The sequence below is a fragment of the Lasiosphaeria miniovina genome (genome assembly GCF_030549165.1).
Source record: "Lasiosphaeria miniovina strain SMH2392-1A chromosome Unknown B0T26scaffold_4, whole genome shotgun sequence".
Classification (NCBI taxonomy): Eukaryota; Fungi; Ascomycota; class Sordariomycetes; order Sordariales; family Lasiosphaeriaceae; genus Lasiosphaeria; species Lasiosphaeria miniovina.
Genome location: NW_026848223.1, coordinates 1,136,870 through 1,153,695, shown reverse-complemented (window position 1 = coordinate 1,153,695; position 16,826 = coordinate 1,136,870). Strand labels below are relative to the sequence as shown.

The window sequence follows — 16,826 nt, the reverse complement described above, 5'->3', positions numbered from 1 at the left end:
ACGGGTAAAACAATTCACGATATTTAGTTGTTTTTAATAATAATAAAAACTCAATTCAAATGAACGTGGATGAATAGATGGATGATGAGATGGATGATGATACTCGGGGGGGTATTTTCGCTTTGCCCATACAAAAGAGAAAATTCGGAAAACCCGGCAATAGTAACCAAAGAGACAAAAGGAAAAACTAACTACCAGGTAAGGAAACAAACCACCACCAACTTACAAAACATGGAGATATCCGAAGAAGGAAAGGGGGGAGGGGGGGTGGGAGGTGTGAAAAATGAGTGTCTGCTACCGCCGCCCTCCCTTATTCTCAAACATGTCTCCCCCATTCCCACTTCCGCATACAAATGGAATAGTAGCGAAACAAGAACGTACGCCGGTTATTTGGCAGACCCCTCGACAGATGTCTCTTGAGATTTCTCTCGTGCCACTGAGCTCCAATGTTCCTCTCTTCCTTCACCTATTCTGCAGACTCCGGTCGAGATCGATTTCACCTGATTGACATTTAGCGACGTGAACAACGAAATCGATAAAATTTGCTGCCTGCCCTGCTAAACCTCTTTTTTTTCTTGTAGGAGTTTTTTCTTCTTGGGAGCCGAGACTTAGTTTGAGAGCCTGTTATTGTCACCGAACGCACATAACGAACTATTCGTTAGACAGTCGCCCTCCTGTCCCTTTCATCCGGCTTTCGTTTAGTGAGTGTCGTGATTTAGACAACCGTCTTAATCGGGTCAACCTCGTCCTGGTACGGAGAGGGCTTCTCCTGGTACTCCATCAGGCCAGCCTTCTCCTCGGCAATGACGGCTTCCTTGAGGGAGGCGCGGTGGTGGCTGTGGTGAGAATGGTGCCGGCGGTGGCCGCTGCTGCTGCTGCTCGACGGGCGGCGGAAGAATCTGCGCCACAGAGACACGATCAATGTGCCAACAACCATGCCAACGCTAAGAAAAGAGAAATTGGTTAATTAGGGTGCTGGGAAAAACGGGGCATACAGTGAGGAAGGAGGAGAACTTACAGGCTCACGCTCACGCCAGCGACGATGCCAATGAGAACGGGCAGCAGGATGTGCGAGGCAATGCTCTTAAACAACTGGCCCCAGCTGTGCTTGCGATGGTGCGGGATCGGCATGGCCTCGAAGTCTGGCGCGGGCTCGGCGGGCTCGGCGGGCGCAACAGCCTCAGGCACGGGCATGACGGCGGCGGCGGCTCCAGCCTTGTTGCCGTGGCAGGGCCTGGGCTTGGACGCCTTCATGCCCTGGATCTTGTCGTGGACGGCAGCCATCCACCTGCACAGCACGGTGACGCACTCGGAGGGCGCCGAGCTCAGCGACGTCACGGGGTCGCTCTTCTCGATGCTGTGGACCAGGAGCCGGCCGTCGGCCTGCTTGATGAGCTTGACGTGGACGCTGGGGATGCCGTCCATGAAGACGGTGCCGATCTCGATGATGTCCAGGTCGATGGCGATGAGCTCGAGCCCGGTGGCCGTGTCCTTGATGGGAGCATGGACCTCGAGGCCGAAGCCAAGGGGCAGCGCCGGCCGAATGAGCTTCGGGTTGGGGCGCCGGAACTTGTGATGGCTGGCGAGGGCCTCCTCCTTGTTCTTCTTGGCATCCTTGCGCGCCTTCTTGTTGTTCCTCCGGTCAAGGACCTGGGGTGCGGCGAGGATGTTGTGCATGGGGTCTGCCACGGGATACAGCTCGAAGCCGTTTAGGAGAAGGCGGTCGTGCGTGGGCTGGTGGTCGACGGTGAAGGATAGCTCGAGGTGGTTCGGCTTGCTCTCGGCCGTGACGTGCGGACCCAATACGAGAGGACACCCCGGGCATTCAAGCTTGACGACATGCTTTTCCTGAATGCTGGGGACAGACGCCGCCGCATCCAAAGGACGGGGATCGACGATGCGGAGGTCGGCCTCGGTCAGCTCGGGGGGCAGGAGGAATGCGTTCACGGCAGGAGCGGCCAAAAGGCCAGCGGCCGCGATGGCGAGGGGTTTAAACAGCATGGTCGCTGTCAATCTATGCTGTAGTTGTCTCGGTCGGTAAGTACGGGGAGCGTTAATTCGTGTCGTTGGTTCTTGTTTTGTGCAGTCTTGCGCAGAAAAGGAGATCGACGGGAAGAACGGTGGTTGTCGTTCTGGTTTTGATGCGGCTTGTTTGGGAAATGGAGGAGGGATCGTGGTTGCGTGGTGAGGCGATGCAGGTGATTCAGATGATTTCAGGTGCGGTGATGTTGTTGGCCCAGCCCTTTGTTAATAATCCATTTGACGCCGGGCCTGCCGGAGCCCAAACCATTAGCAGCGAGTGGCATCGGCCATCAGTGACGAGCTGCTCCAACGAGAGGGCCACAGCGTGCCAGGGCCCCCTTCCCCTCAAGCCAGCCAGCCAGGCCCCCAGACTCCCGTGACACTCGACTCGCGCCAGGGAAGCAAGCACCTTGGGCTTGGCCGTCTCCGGCGCTAAGCTAAACGACGTAATTGACGGCCTGAGGCATGAAATTCCTGGCTTGGCTGACGCACATTCCCCTTCAAACAGTTGGTGATGTGCACTGTGGGGTATTACCGAGCCCGCAAATACACGTGTACTTTGTATATCCATGTCCTAGAGTGCACAATCTACAACTCATGCGGCTCTTCTTCAACAAGCTACAATTGTTTATTTTACGGTTTCGCGGGTTATAATATCGCGTGCATCTCCTGGAAAAACCCGTGAGCGTCTCTCGCCATTCCCCAACCTACCTTCCCCCCCACCGCCCGCCCGAATGCGCCGATGATGGCCCCACGTCTCCGATCCTCCAAGCTCGGAATCGTCAGTTTCTCTCCATTTCTGGTCAAGTATATTGCTCGTCCTCCGCCGTCGCTCCCACTGCACCCCCTTTGGGACATTGCCCCAAAGAGTCGCTGAATAAAAGCCGTCGAGGTCTATCTATGCACGGCCGGCGTTTAACTTTTTTCTGCGGAGACGGGCCACCAGAGCTGTGGAGATGGTGAGTGAGCCCGCCCATGCCGTTCCATGTTCCCGTGAAGCAGTAGTCCAATCCCTGAAGTTTAGTTTTTTTTTTTTTCCGACGGAGTTAATAGCTATGCGGATCTCCAGGTAGTATTCGAGACAGGGAGATAGGCCTCCAGGCTTCTTTGCTAGGGGTTCCAAGACTTTCCGCCTCCCAGTCCGGCACCAACAAACATTCAAGGATTGGACTGTGCCTATGTGTGCTCTCTTGTCCATGAGTGACACTCTACGAACGAGACCAGATACGTAGTAAATAACAACCACTCAGGTAGGCAAGGTATGTATGCACGTGGAATGCGCGCCCCTCCCTCACATGGGTGACCAATTCCCGAAGGTAAGTCACCTTCATTCATTCCACACTGATCTGAATATGACAAATAATTACTGAGCCTCCTTGTTAGTAGGATATCTAGTCACACACAGACAGACGCACACACGCACACAAAAAAGCAAAAACGCCGATGGCCCCCCCCCGGGTTGCGAAACAAGGCCCTGAGACAGGACCTCAATCGTTTTGCGACACAACAAAGGCCGGCACCATGGGCGGCGGCGGCGGCGGCGGCGGAGGCGGGACATGTAATGGTCGCTGGCCCCACTCTTTGTTGAATTTTTCCGTAGTGTCATCCATCATCATGCCCGATTTAGACAGAGTGGCTCGTGTGATTGGCCTGCGAACAAAGGGCCCCTAAACAGAGTCAGATTACGGATACGTCTTCTTCTCTCAAGGTAAATAACCAAAAGTTTACATGAGCTCTAGGACCAGAAAGAAAAGAAAACAAGTTATTAACTCTAAATATTGCGAGTTTTGTCAATGGTGGTATCTACATAAAATGTCCGCCCTACGGACATGGACGCCGTTGCTGAATCTCTCACCTGCCCGAAGCATGCAATATTCGGACAATGTCGTCCAAGAAGAAAAAAAGCACTTCCTGGCTAAATATTTGTGCAAGATGTTGCACCAAAAAACTCTCCCATGTGCAACCCCCCCCCCCCCTTTTTATGTTTATTTTCTGTCTCCGGCCACGGCCGGTTGAAACAGGGCCGAGGAGGTTTGGCAGGTGCTGACGACAACCACACAAAGCCACTTGACCGCCTTGGCCTCCGAATGTCATCACATTTTCGATCGTCAGCTCGGTAACGATACGTAGTCGTTACCCGAGCCGAATGGGGGGCGGGATTCGGCCATATCGCATGGCTCTCGAAAAGCTACGTGCATTGAGTGCCGACCTTCCGCCAACCTTACCAGCGGTAGCGCCCGTGTCGACGAAGAAGTTGACGAGATCGACCGAGTTTCCATTCCCGACCGTCACATTGCTTGCCACCTGGACGCTCACCGCGCTGCTTGACACGCTAGCTCCGGGAGTAGAAGAGGTGAAGAATTTTTGAAGTGTGTTCTGGGCTGTTTCGGCATTTGCAAGCGATTCCTTCTGGAGAATGAAGAGGACTGCAACTCGAGCAAAGTCAAGAACCTCTTCCGTAACGTTGAAGGTGGCTGTCGGGGCCGGATTTGGCGTACTGGGTGCCATTGGCATCGTAGTTGTTACGGTACTCGTTGTGTACGGGCGTGTGGACCTTCCGAGGGATATTGTTGTAGCAAACGTGCCAGGAGCAGTAATCAGAGTAGTGAAACCCACTCCACCGCCAGCCTGAGTAGTTGCCACAACTTGGGGTGATGCTTGGTCCGACGTGGCCCGGTCTGCAGTAGCGGGGCTCACAGTAAATGTGGTAAATTCCCCAACCATGATGGTTATTGTAATCATAGCAACACCGTTGACCACATTGACAGCGTTGACGACGCCCTGTGATTGAGCTAGAGCGGCACCATCGCGCGTCGCTTGACCGTCGAAAGTTACTAGTGCGTTCTCGGCCGCGCAGCTCATGTTACCTGCATTGAGCTTCGCAACTATCTCAGTGCCGGAGAGAGGAATCGAGAAATTGGTTTGTGCTTGTTGGATTAAGCGGGGAATGGCGTCTCCCACGGTGACGTTGTCAAGATTGTTGCCGCCAGCAAGCGAGATCGAGCTGCAGCCGATTGAGCCTGCGACTGCGCAATTGAACCCAGTGAATCCATTCTTGCATATGCAAGAACAAATGCCCTGGTTAACGACATTGGTGCCGCCATTCGAGCAGGCCAGCTGAGCTTGACATTGATCTAGGGCCGCCTGCTGGCTTCCACGGTCCACGTTTTGCTTGCGGACAATGAAGAACTCGACAGGAATGACCACGGCGGCCGCGATGAGGAGCAGGACCACAATCATCACCACAATGAAACCCCAGAGTGGTAGGCCGCAGCATCTGCGCCCTTCTTTGGATCCTGAGCCTCGTGAGCTGGAATTCGGTATTGCTTCCTGAGAGGTGTTTGGTGTGCGATTAGAATTAAAGGGTAAAGGCCAAGACTGAACTTGGTCTCGAATGCTCTCGCGGAAACTGCGGCGACTGGTGCCCGCAGCTGCCTGAGCAGGAGGTGGAAAAGCAGCAAGCATATCTGAAAAACCAGAACGGTGTTTCTCGCCATCGTCTTTTTGCGTGTCAAGTTAGCCTACAAATCTGTGCCAAAATCTCAAAGTTGCAAGGAAAAACTTACAGGAAGCATCTTTCTCAGCCCCGTAGTCATCTTGTCCCGAATAACCATCAAGGTCATCAATTCGGCTGGCTGGTCTCCTACCCTTCTCGAGGCTGGCAGCTAATCTTGTTGCACGGCGTATCAAGTCTGGCAAGCTGGTCAAGCTTCCTCGCGACTCGGCTTTTTTCACGGCGTCCAAATCTAGACGCGGCGGTCTCCGTATTGCCGATAGTCGACTGAAAGGGCGGCCATTCGAGGGAGGTTGAGGTGACGGCATTGGAACCGACGAAGGGCTGGACGTATCGGTTGCACTTGCGGATGAATACGCATTGAGTATGGCATCCGCCGTGAGCGAAGAACCAGCCACCCCTCTCGTTGTCTGAAGCGTACTAGACGAACTGGAGTTCTCCAAGTATCCTGTCCCATCCTTAAAGGGCTCGGATTGAACTGGGGCCAGGCCAGGTCGTTGACTCCCATCCACGCCCCGAGGAGCCGTCGCACCAACCAGCGTAGCTTTTGCTCGCTTGCCCAAACTCGCACTTCTTACAAGCCTGCTATCCTCCGCATCGTCTTCCTCGAAGGTGGATGGCCCTTCCTCCACTATTGTGTCGTCAAAGTCCGCATCTGGGTAATCAGGGCTAGGGCCTGGGGATGGTGTTCCCCAGCTTTCAGGCATCGCCGCGCTCGACGCGAATGAGGCGCGGGATCTCGAACGGGGGCTTTCTTCGGGAATTGGCGAGACATATGAGGCATTTGAGTAGAATGAAGATGCACCGCGCCTCGCTGATGGCGGGGGACCGAGATTTACACTCCGTCGTGGAGGGCCGGGGGGGAGCTGCGCCGGAATAGGAAAGTCGGGAATTGACACAACGGAGGATAGCGTGGATTGCCGTGAGAGACTCGAAGGAGTCTCCGGCACCGATAACAGTTCCATGCCCACAGATTCCCTTCCGGACTGAGGTCTGTATTGAAAGACGGGAGTATGGTCCTGTATCTTGGAGCTGTCAAGAATCGAGGGGACTCTTGAGGGACGTGGGGGTCGTTGAGGCGGTTGAGATTTTCCAGGGGGAGGTCGGTATGGCTCACCACCTGCGCCAGAAGCGGCCGCCACGGGGCCTTGCAGCGGCCACTGGGGAATCTGTGTCGGTTTTGAAATAGCCACACCGATTTGCCCATTCCTGGTCTGCATTCCCAGTGGTGCTTGAGGTCTCGGGAGTCGTGATTGTCCAGCAGTCGGTCCCATTGGAGTTTGACGTGCCATGGATGGCCGCGCTATCTGTGGTTCTTCGTCGCCAGGCATCGCCCTTGATGGTAGACCATCTTCCCTCGGAAGCCCAGCCGCAGCCCGCTCCCTTGCTCTCCTAACGGATCCTGCTGGTGGTGGTCGATCCATGTTTCTCCCATCTTGAGAGCTCATTGAGTTGGAGTCTCCCGGAACCCCCAGACATCCAAACTGCCTTCAGTCCCTCTCTCTTGCCGGATTTTCAAATATCCGCCCTGCTTTCCTCCGGGATTCCACGATGGCATGCGCGATATCCCACCACGGTGCGATGAAACTAGTGATTGGTTTCCAAAAGACCGGCTAGGCGGTATGGTGTGTGACGAAGTCGTAAGCCGTCGTCTCTGCGTCGCTATCCGCCGTACAAATCTCTCGAGTCTATCGGTGTAAACGAACGGTTGGCTGGCGCAAACGAGGGAGGAGGGACTCTATAATCCAAGGCTGTGGAACCGGACGTGTGCATGTATCCGTGACAAACGAAGAAGTGAATGTACTCTATACTGATGCAGAACAGACAAGAAACGAGCCCAGAGTGTAGCCTGAGCCCGGTCAGCACAAACAAGAAAATAAGATCAAGTGGCTGGCCAGCGGCCTGGACTGCGCGAAGCCAGAAGGACCGGGCAGTTTGAAGGCTGGAAGACAAGAGGTCAGCCCCAAGTATCTGGTTGCGCAACACGAGACACAAAAGAAAGGAGCATCAAAGTTGTTCACGGATCATCCCCATTTGCCAGCATGATTTGCCTGTTCAGGATGGCCCGAGGCCAGGAGGGCTGGGGAATGGCGGGAGGGTGACTTCACCCGCGGCCAGGACCAAACACTGAGCCCCTAAACAGCCGGGTCGCGGAAGGGGTGGGACGGAGGAGATCACGTACAATTGGCGTTTCGAGACCCGGACACGACGACTCCAACAGCCGTAGTTAATGGGCGATTTAGATACGCCCAGTGTATTTTTCTGTCCCTTGCGTGTGCGTGTTGGGCGACACTGCAGACCGGAGCGTTCGACGCCCTCGTGTCTGTTTGCGCGACTGGCCGAACGGTGGACGGCCGAGTCTCGCGGACGAAATAGCAGGCAGCGATGGTCGCTCCGATGGGTCACAAACTGAACCAGAGGCCCCAGAGTCGGTAATGGCAGCGCGCCGGGATGCCGTGCATGCACGTACTTGTACGACACGACGGTGGTGCGTGAACGGTAGGTGGCGTTTCAGGTTTGCGGGACGAGCAGAAATCGCAGCGGAACCCAACAGGGTGGGTGTTTGAGAGTAGATGATCAAGAGAAAATCAAGCAGAGCCTGCAGGCGTTCGCAGGAAGATAGACAGAAAGACGGGTACGAAACGTCGAGCAAAGAGACGCGCGATGAGTGTTTGTGTCTACGTGTGTGTGCTTGCGTGTTTGCATGTAAGGCAGGATCTGGGTCTTTGTTTGGATATACACAAGCAGGCCCAGCGCGGCGGTTCCAGGATCCTTAGACGGCAAGAAGGACAACCTAAGTGCAACTAGCAGAACAGGCTCAAGTGGCAAGAGGCGAAACGAAGGGGCCTTCCCAACGTGGGTGAGGTGAGAGACGGGCCGGGCGATGTCGTCAAGACCGCGCAAGCGAATCCCGAAAAGAAGGGGAAAAAAATCAAAATCAAAATGAGCGTCGACAAAGTTTGATGATTAGGCTTTGCAAGACGCAAGAGTAGGAAGCAAACACACTGCTTGACCAAGTTGCTTGAGCCCCAGCCCCAGCTTCGACTCCAAGCGCCAATTGGGTCAAGGTCACCGTTGGTCGACACAGCAAGCAAGCAAGCACAGCCGCGACCTGAGGCAGAGCAACTGCAGAGAGGAGACGAACGAGGAAGGGACAACCCGGGAGGCAGACCGCAGAGAGAGAGCTTGGACCGCGTCAGTCACCCCACGGTCCTGCCCGGGAGGCGCACTGCACTGCAGACCTCGGGGTAGGCATCACGGCCCCCCCTGGTCACCTATAGACCATAAACCGCCAGGGCGCGGTCCAAGACTCCATAGTGCTGCTTTGCTACAGGTCCGAGGTCCCTAGCGTCGAAATTGAAAGGAGATCAGTGCAGGAACGCTCTTGCGAACGGACTCCAAAATCAGAATCCCTCTCTATCCTGACGACCTAACCAGGATCGACACAGCTTTGGGTGAAGGGCTGCTGTTGGATATGCGCCAAGGGTGGAAGTCCCAAGAGTCGGTCCACTTCCAAGGTCACTCATGTACGGTACGGTACGGTATGGACACGCAAATCCCATGGAAGGCTTCGTCAACTGGATCAACGGCGCTGCAGGTGAGAGGCGCCTCTTGCCTGGTGGGTGGGTGATTCGTCCCAACGTCCATACAGAGAGGGTAGTTTGTGGTGATCCAAAAAAACGCAAATTGATCTACACCTTATTTTGGGAAACCCGACTTTTCGAACAGGCCAATGGGTGGGCTGGATGGGAACAAAAAATAAGGTCAGCAGCCGGCTTACCGCGCATCACTGTGCCCGCGTGCCGACTTCTCCTGTGATAGCTGGGACCACCGAATCGGTCTCATGCAGGGGAGGAAGGGGGGGGGGAGGGGGAGATCCCAGAATACAGGGCGCCTGCGAACACTTTCTAGAGGCTCAAGTATCTTTGGCGTATCTTAGTCTGGAAGTAACTTACCTGACTTACGTGGCCCGTGGTGTGTGTTGTGTATGGCTTAGAAAGATGGGGGTAAATCCTTTCAGGCATTTGGGAAGGAAAAAGGTTTAAAAGAAGCCTTTCCGTTGCGGCGTTGCGGCGCGGCGGCATGCGAGCAGTGTTGCTTGCCGCCCACTGCCGCCGCACCTTAAAAAGAAGGCTTCTTCGCGAATGCTGAACTGCGGCGGGAAGCATGGGAACCGGACACCTGTTCCACGGGATACATGGACACACGGCGCCATGCCATGCCATGCCATGCGGAGGGAGATTTCCATTCCCTCGTCGATCACGACATGACGCCCGCCTGCCCGCCCGTCGCCTTGTCGGGTTTGCCATGTTGATTAGCACATGTTACCACACGCAAGGACCCAAACCTACCAGCACAAAAAGGGGTGGACAAGCACCGCACCGAGGCTCGAGGACCCCCTTCCCGGCGACTCTAATGGAAGCTAAATCGGAAACGCTAGCACGGTCACTTGCAGCAGCTTCCCCTTATTTCAGGGGTACCTACCCCAAAGGCTCTAGCTCAAGTGGGGCCAGAACAGAAGACCACACAACACTCAGATCTGCACATACACTCGACTTCATATCATGACCTTTCTCATCAACCCCACGCCCTCTACTCCCTCTACCGGAAAGGGTAAAGCCCGCACATCTCAAGGGAAGACAGGCGCGGTAATCTTCAAGATCGCGTCAAGAGCGTTGTTCAGGTATTCAGGAAATGGCGACTTGGAGGCTCTTAGGCATTCACAGCACCTTCGTACTTCGTACTGTGCACGGTCGGAATAAGCAGTCTTATGTGACGAGACCGCAGTTTGTTGTTCTCTGTGATGAGAGAGAAAAATGAGTGACCCTAGGCTCTGGGACGGGAGCGAAGGAGCAGTGTCTTTTAATACCTCGGCTCTTCTCGAGGCTGATAGACCAAGGTATTGATACTGCTTTTCAACTCGTGCTCGGGTCAAGCACGTGATGGTATCTTTACAGTACATCGTATATACACAGTGCGGAAATAAGGTTGAGGAAAGTCTCACCTTTTTAAACCTCAACAACGCCCACCGCACGCAAAAGCACAAGCCCGCCAAAACCCCGTTGCTCGTCCTACACTGTGTCACTATGCAATGCGGCGGCTCGGGCTGCTAATCGACAACCTTATGTACCAACACGAGAAACCCGGCCGCCCGGCCCGGCGATCGGCCAACCTAAAAGGCAGCGCGAGACGGAAGCCCAGCAAGCAGCCAGTGCGGGAATTGCGGGAATTGCGGGAATTGGCCGCCAGGAACCTTAGTTACCTTGCTTATTGCGTGATGGCCATCTCAGGCGTCTCTGGCTGGATGTCCGCCCGGCCTCACGACCCGAATTTTAATTTTCTTTTCCTTCTTCATTCAGAATATATTGTCTTTGACGCTGTTTCCACAGCCCTCAGCTAACCTACCTTGGCCCAACCGCATATTATTCCATCGCAGCAGATTCTTTTTTCTGTGACAGAATAAATCGAACCGTGCACTGCGAAGACGAGACATCTTGCAAAAATCCGGAGAGGGCGAAGACGAGCGCAGGACGATAAGGAGACCGTTCCGTGAAACGAAACAGAAACAGGAGGGCTTACCAACACTTTCTCATGAGGGTGTGGCAAACCGCAAAATCCCCCCCCAATGACCAAATCAGGCAATCTCCTCACCATTAGAGAGCCCTTGCATCAGGCGATAGCAGACCTGAGCTTGTGCGGTCCATGCGCTCTACTGTGTATGTCTATTGAGATGCATCCCAGTTCACGACTCTCTTTGCACTCACCTCTTAGACGGACTCGCGAGGTGCCAGCGCTGCTACATACCTCCTTTACAAGCAAGGTGAGGTGACTTGTGTAAACTTGGGCGTGAGCTTCTAACGCATCGGTGCCCTGACATCGTTCCAATAATGCTCGTGGTAAGTAAGAGAGCTGATTTTCGTTGAGTGAGTTCATTCAATCTTTTGGGGGATCTGCGTTCGCGTCGTCCCGCGCTGCATCAGGAAGAAGCTGCTGCATCCATCTCAGCGGAAGCTGTGCCAGAGTCTTCCGTACCCGTTTTTTTCTCTTCCTTTCCTCGTCATGGGTCAAGGTTCTCCGTACTCCGGTACCGACTTTGCCGTTTCAGGTTGACGACGTGAATGCTGCTGCCGTTGCTGCCGCTGCTAGCTGGGCCGACAGACGAAAGGGGGCAGGAGGACTGGCCGAGCCGGAAGCTTCAAACTCGGCCAAGGTAGGGCAGGGAATTTATCCGACTGCCTTGCGCATTACATATTTTTCCGATTGCTCGCGTGCCCTCCGTTCGGTTGTCTATGTGTGCCGTCTGCGTAGGTGTTCATTTGGCAAGCAGCTGGCCAACCTCCTCAGCTCCCAGCCTACCCATCTCGTTTTGGTATCCTAGCCTCTTCCTCGCCGATGGCTGGATCGTGCATATTGCCAGGACCCAGACTGTACAGAGACAGAGAGGGAGAGGGAGAGGGAGAGAGTTGTGAAGCCGTCGCCGAGATAATTCAGCCCCCACCGCCCAACCACCCGGTTCTGCTCCCCTTTTACCCGCTCCACCCGCTGCTTCAGAATGCGTTTGCGAGTTTTGTAATACGTACGTAGAGAAGGAAAGTAAACAATGTCTGACCCGCGTGGGCTGCCGCCGCCGTCGGTTTCCCGGAGGAATAATTTGGCGTGGTTGCTCGCTCAGGAGTGCTGTGTCAAGTGTTTTATTGGAACAGCGGCATTCATGACCGTACTTTCGGTGCAGGAGGGAGGTAGCGCCAGGCACGTGCCGGCTCACGTGGTACGTGAGCGCATGGGAGCCTGCGTGCCGATCCACCGAAAGTAAGCCCACCCAGAAACCTTAAAATTCTGTAGACAATCAATGAACAACCATTACCCCCCCCACAGTAGTACTGCTACGAACCATTCCGGAATACCACGAACATGTTTAGAGGACAGAAGACCAATGCGTGTGTGTATGTGACAGCCAAGACGCCGAGAGAGATGCATGGAGCAGTGGCATACCTGATGTCTAGGCCGGCATTGATGTTGGATGGCAGGATGCCGAAAGGATTTTTCTTTAGTCGTAGTTAACCACTGACAAAGTTCGAGGAGAAGGAGCCCAGAGGCGTCACGGTCGAAGCAATCAACTTGCTGCCAGTATAACTAATCAACTATGAAGAGCCTGGGAGGATTTGGATCCATTGTGGTATAGAAGCAGGTCTTATACTCGGTGAGTCTCGGTTATAGCAGTGGCTGGGTTGGCCCTCTTTTCTTTCTGTCTCTGCTGGCTCAGCCTCTTCATGGCTTAAACTCTCCGCAACCCGGATACTCATGGTCTGTATCCGAAGTAATAGACTCTTCCCTAATCTCAACGTGATACAGAAGTGCTTCACTTTGATATCTTTTCTCGCCTGCGAATGTAACCTTGTCTTGTTAAACTGGTTTAAACATATGTCTCTTATCTTCTTGTTCGGTCATTTTTATTGAGATATATGTGTGCACGCGCATATATACGTGCAGTCTATCATCCAGTCAGGTGGAAGTAGTTCCATGGATTACCTCATGTTTTCGTACATGTTTTTTTGCTGCTAGTAAAAGGATACTATTGAGGGTTGGCCGGTTACACTTTCTCTTTCACCGCCTGTGAAGTCAGAAAGCCACACACATGTTGGTGGCGTCTGCTGTACAACAACAACCTCGAGACCCTTGCCTGGGCCAGACACCCATCCCTTCTTCCCCACGCGCCAACCACATGAGCGTCGGTCGGAATTCTTTTTTTTCTTTCTGTGAGGGTCGCTTGGGGGCCGAGAACTGTTGACTGGTAGCACACGAGGAGTTAGGGAAGATTTGACGAGGAGAGAACTCTTTTCTCTCCCTCTCTCTGTGTGTTCCATCTCCGCGCTTGTCTCTACCACGCACACAATCACACCGGTGTTGTGATCGATGTGTCATGCGGCGTAACCACCATTCGATGTCTCGGCCCACCAGCACGCCAAGGGCTGACTTGTCAAGGACTTGGAGTACGGAAATCACGCTAACTTCTCACGCTCAAGACAAGGTGCACGTATTGATGTTGGCGGCCAAGAAACAGTTTGTCCCAAGGTGCCTAGTCGATTGCCCAAAAACATATCGACTCCAAATTTTCATCTACTTGCTATCTACAGTTCTCCGTCTTCGGCCTTGCAACCACTTTTCTCGCTGCTATTGCAGGTAGACAAAGATGGAAATCCATTCTCGGCTCCCATCACACATGCACATGCATAGAGACACAGACACACACTTACACATTCACACACACACGCACGCACACCACTTGACAATCACCGGCGTGACCTCCGTCGATCTATAAACAGCAGCAAATATCACGCCGGCCAAGACTCAACCAAGAGACAAGTCAACCAACAAAGCTGCTCGTAAACCTTTAACCCTCCGAGAAAGAGTGAAAAAATCTCAGAAGAGAAAATTTTGGGCGGCTCTTGCTCGCCCCTGATTTGACGGCGGCGATCGTATGCAGGTGGGGTTGAGGTTGGTTGGTGGGCAGGTAATGTAAAGTACATGTACCTACAAACACAGTTACTCCGTCTGCTCCCACAAGGTAAGGCAGGGTAAGGCATATTATATGCGTAAACCGTAGGCCGACCCCAAATGAACAACAAGTAAAAAAAAACCCCGCTCGGTCCAAATCCGCCTTCTAACCTCCATAGGAAGAAGCAAGGGAGGGGAAGGGTGCTAAGGCAAGGAAGGGGTGGCGGGGCCGCCGCGTGGGCCGGCGGCAGCCAAACGTCACCCATATACGTATCAAAGTTTCGAAAAGAGATGGACGCCCATGCCGGCGGGAGAGCGGCGTCAGCGGCGCATGCGGCCCCTACCTAACCCCCTCTCTGCCGCTTCGGAGATATATGCCGGGAATTTTATTCCTTGCTATATTGCCCTCTTCCGATGTTACACTGGGGATTATGGACGACGACTTCGGATAAGCAAGCTACTGATTATCCCCAAGGTAAGGGTTATTAGTATTGCTTTGGTTCTAGAGTAGGTAGTAGTTGCGCGGATGTTACTTTGTTGCTTTTCTTCCGAGTTGCTCAACAGGGCGGTTCCGCAAGTCGCCTTCTCTTCGTGGATGCCATGATGGCGAGAACCCGTGGTTGTTCATCCAGAAAGTTAGGCAACTGTGCAAATAAACAGAAGAATCCCATGACCAGGTTCGTGAGCATGATTAATTGTTTTGGTAGAGGCGCCTTGCATGCCACTAACATACACTCTAGACTGTTGCTCGAGGAGCTGCCAACAAAACGAAGTGCTATCACTCGCATCAACAAACGCACATGCATAACCGATCCAAAACCATGCTTGCGCTACCGGTATCTTGTGTCCATCCCAGCATTGTGACTCCCTTCTGTTCGTGCAGAAGATCAGGCCATGGGAGATGCAGACACCTAAAAAAAAAAATTGAAAAGGAAAAAAAGGGTCGAAGACCAACCAGGAGGGTCTCGTCAAACTGACAGCCGTTTTATCCCACCATCTCTTTTCAAGAAGTTCATATCCATGTCATGATAAATCGCTCCTTCCATTTTCCCGCTGTCGCTCAGGCGTCGAGCAAATATAGCCCAATCTTAACCGCGGCTGAATCACGACCTCGTAAGTATGAAATGTGAAAGAAAAGGGGCACAGGAAGGGAAAGAGGAGCTCATAATATCACGCATCTGTGCTCTCGGTCTTTTCGCCTCCTCCTCTCCCGTTTCTTGGAAGATGCAGGATACTCCTGCTTTTGATAGTAATCGTCATCGCGTGTGTCTTCGTTGTAGTCATCGCGTCGTAGCATTTGTCGACAAAGGTCAACAAAGACTTCATCGACATTGGCTAGGCGGAAGGCATCATGGTTAGACAGGGGTTAACGGGCATGGTGATGTGGGTAGCGACGTACTTCGTGTCCTGGCACTGGCCTCGTAGTATGGGGCTCGCCACCGCTGAGAAAAGGAGAATGCCTTGGCGCGATCTACGGTCCGCGAATCTTCGAGATCTGCTTTGTTCCCAACGAGGACAATGGGGATATTCTCGTCGTCCTTGATTCTGATGATCTCCTCGCGTAAGGTTTTTAGCTCGTCTAACGAGGCGCCCGAGTTGATGCTGAAGACCAACAAGAACCCTTGACCGGTTTTCATGTAGAGATCTCTCATAGCAACTGAATCCGCTTGTCAGCAAAGAGTTTCCCAACACCTAAAGACACGGGAACACACCAAATTGCTCAGTGCCGGCAGTATCAAGGCTATGCACTATGTTAGAATAGACGAACAGGCTATAAAGGGACCATACCGAGTCTCACATTTCTAGAATCACTTGGCGTCCCTGACATCAAGCCACGTTAGCTCTAACACAACGAGAGACGACAGAAACATAAGAGGCATAGCATACATCGACAGAAATCTGAGTCCTGTAAGAGTCCTCGATGGTAGGATCATAGCTCTCAATCCACTCATTGTGAACGAATTGGGCTGTTTGCAAGGTTGGGTCAGCATCAAGAGGGAGAGGACAGGGATGAGGAGAGGTTGCTCAGGGGATGGTGATAAAACTCACCTGTTAGACAGCTCTTTCCAACGCCACCTTGAGGAAGCAGAAAAATGTCAGTAGATACACCTGGTGATGCTTGTGATTTCTCTGGGGAAATAAGCCGAATCGCTCGTGGCTTGACAAGCTCGAGAATGAGAGACATACCTGCACCAAGGACTACCACATGGAATTCCCGGCTAGTCCATAGTTAGCTTGTGAATTTGTATCCATCGAGGCCATTGAGCGTTGCTTAAGAAGGGTTGTTGGAGGGGAGTTGTGAGAAGGGAGAGCGAGGGAGCTGGAAAGAGGGCAAGGATGAGGATGAGGATGAGGGTGAGGGGGGGTACATGGAAGCTCACCAAGGCTGGAAACCATATTTCGACGGCATGATCCCCAACTTCAGCCAGCTCAGTGGAGGAGCGGATCGCTGCCCAATGCGCCTCGGGAGCTCGCCCTATTATTTTGCCGCCTTTTCACCGAAGTCTCGCACTCGCAGCTCCGACTCCTCACGGGACGCCTAAGGGCGGGTGCAACGATGGGCCGGCCCAGGGACCGCGGCATGCAGATATCGACCGGTGACGACCAGGACCCTTTGAGTGGAAATACTAAAGTTGAAGAAAAGGGAAGGCTCCGCCTTTTCAGACAGCTGGTTTTTTTTTTGCGCTCTCTCTTCTCCCTCTCCCTAGTCGTACTCGAGAGAGACAAGCGCTGCTAGGGCCGACAAATTTGGGGGCTCGAGAGGCGGGGGGAAGGCGGGATGCTTCCAGGCCGC

At 53.5% G+C, this 16,826-nt stretch overlaps 4 protein-coding genes across 4 annotated transcripts; 1 reads left to right on the top strand and 3 right to left on the bottom strand.

Moving 5' to 3' along the window:
• Positions 1-715: 715 nt before the first annotated feature.
• Positions 716-2,001, bottom strand: B0T26DRAFT_646911 (uncharacterized protein; the record flags this gene model as incomplete). Its single annotated transcript, XM_060437858.1, has 2 exons — positions 716-944; positions 1,019-2,001. 2 exons carry the CDS (start codon positions 1,999-2,001, stop codon positions 716-718), a joined length of 1,212 nt encoding a protein of 403 aa, XP_060295873.1.
• Positions 2,002-4,155: 2,154 nt separating this feature from the next.
• B0T26DRAFT_646764 (uncharacterized protein) lies at positions 4,156-6,960 on the bottom strand (the record flags this gene model as incomplete). Its single annotated transcript, XM_060437843.1, has 2 exons — positions 4,156-5,522; positions 5,589-6,960. 2 exons carry the CDS (start codon positions 6,958-6,960, stop codon positions 4,156-4,158), a joined length of 2,739 nt encoding a protein of 912 aa, XP_060295872.1.
• A 2,643-nt stretch (positions 6,961-9,603) lies between these two features.
• On the top strand, positions 9,604-10,526 carry B0T26DRAFT_708402 (uncharacterized protein). Its single transcript, XM_060441895.1, has one exon. It carries the CDS (start codon positions 9,704-9,706, stop codon positions 10,103-10,105), a length of 402 nt encoding a protein of 133 aa, XP_060295871.1. The 5' UTR covers positions 9,604-9,703; the 3' UTR covers positions 10,106-10,526.
• A 4,519-nt stretch (positions 10,527-15,045) lies between these two features.
• Positions 15,046-16,626, bottom strand: B0T26DRAFT_278659 (ras family-domain-containing protein). Its single transcript, XM_060434144.1, has 8 exons — positions 16,414-16,626; positions 16,220-16,251; positions 16,082-16,108; positions 15,920-15,999; positions 15,831-15,853; positions 15,745-15,773; positions 15,432-15,689; positions 15,046-15,367 (listed from the first exon to the last, which is right to left on the bottom strand). Exons 1-8 carry the CDS (start codon positions 16,440-16,442, stop codon positions 15,195-15,197), a joined length of 651 nt encoding a protein of 216 aa, XP_060295870.1. The 5' UTR covers positions 16,443-16,626; the 3' UTR covers positions 15,046-15,194.
• Between the last annotated feature and the right edge of the window lie 200 nt (positions 16,627-16,826).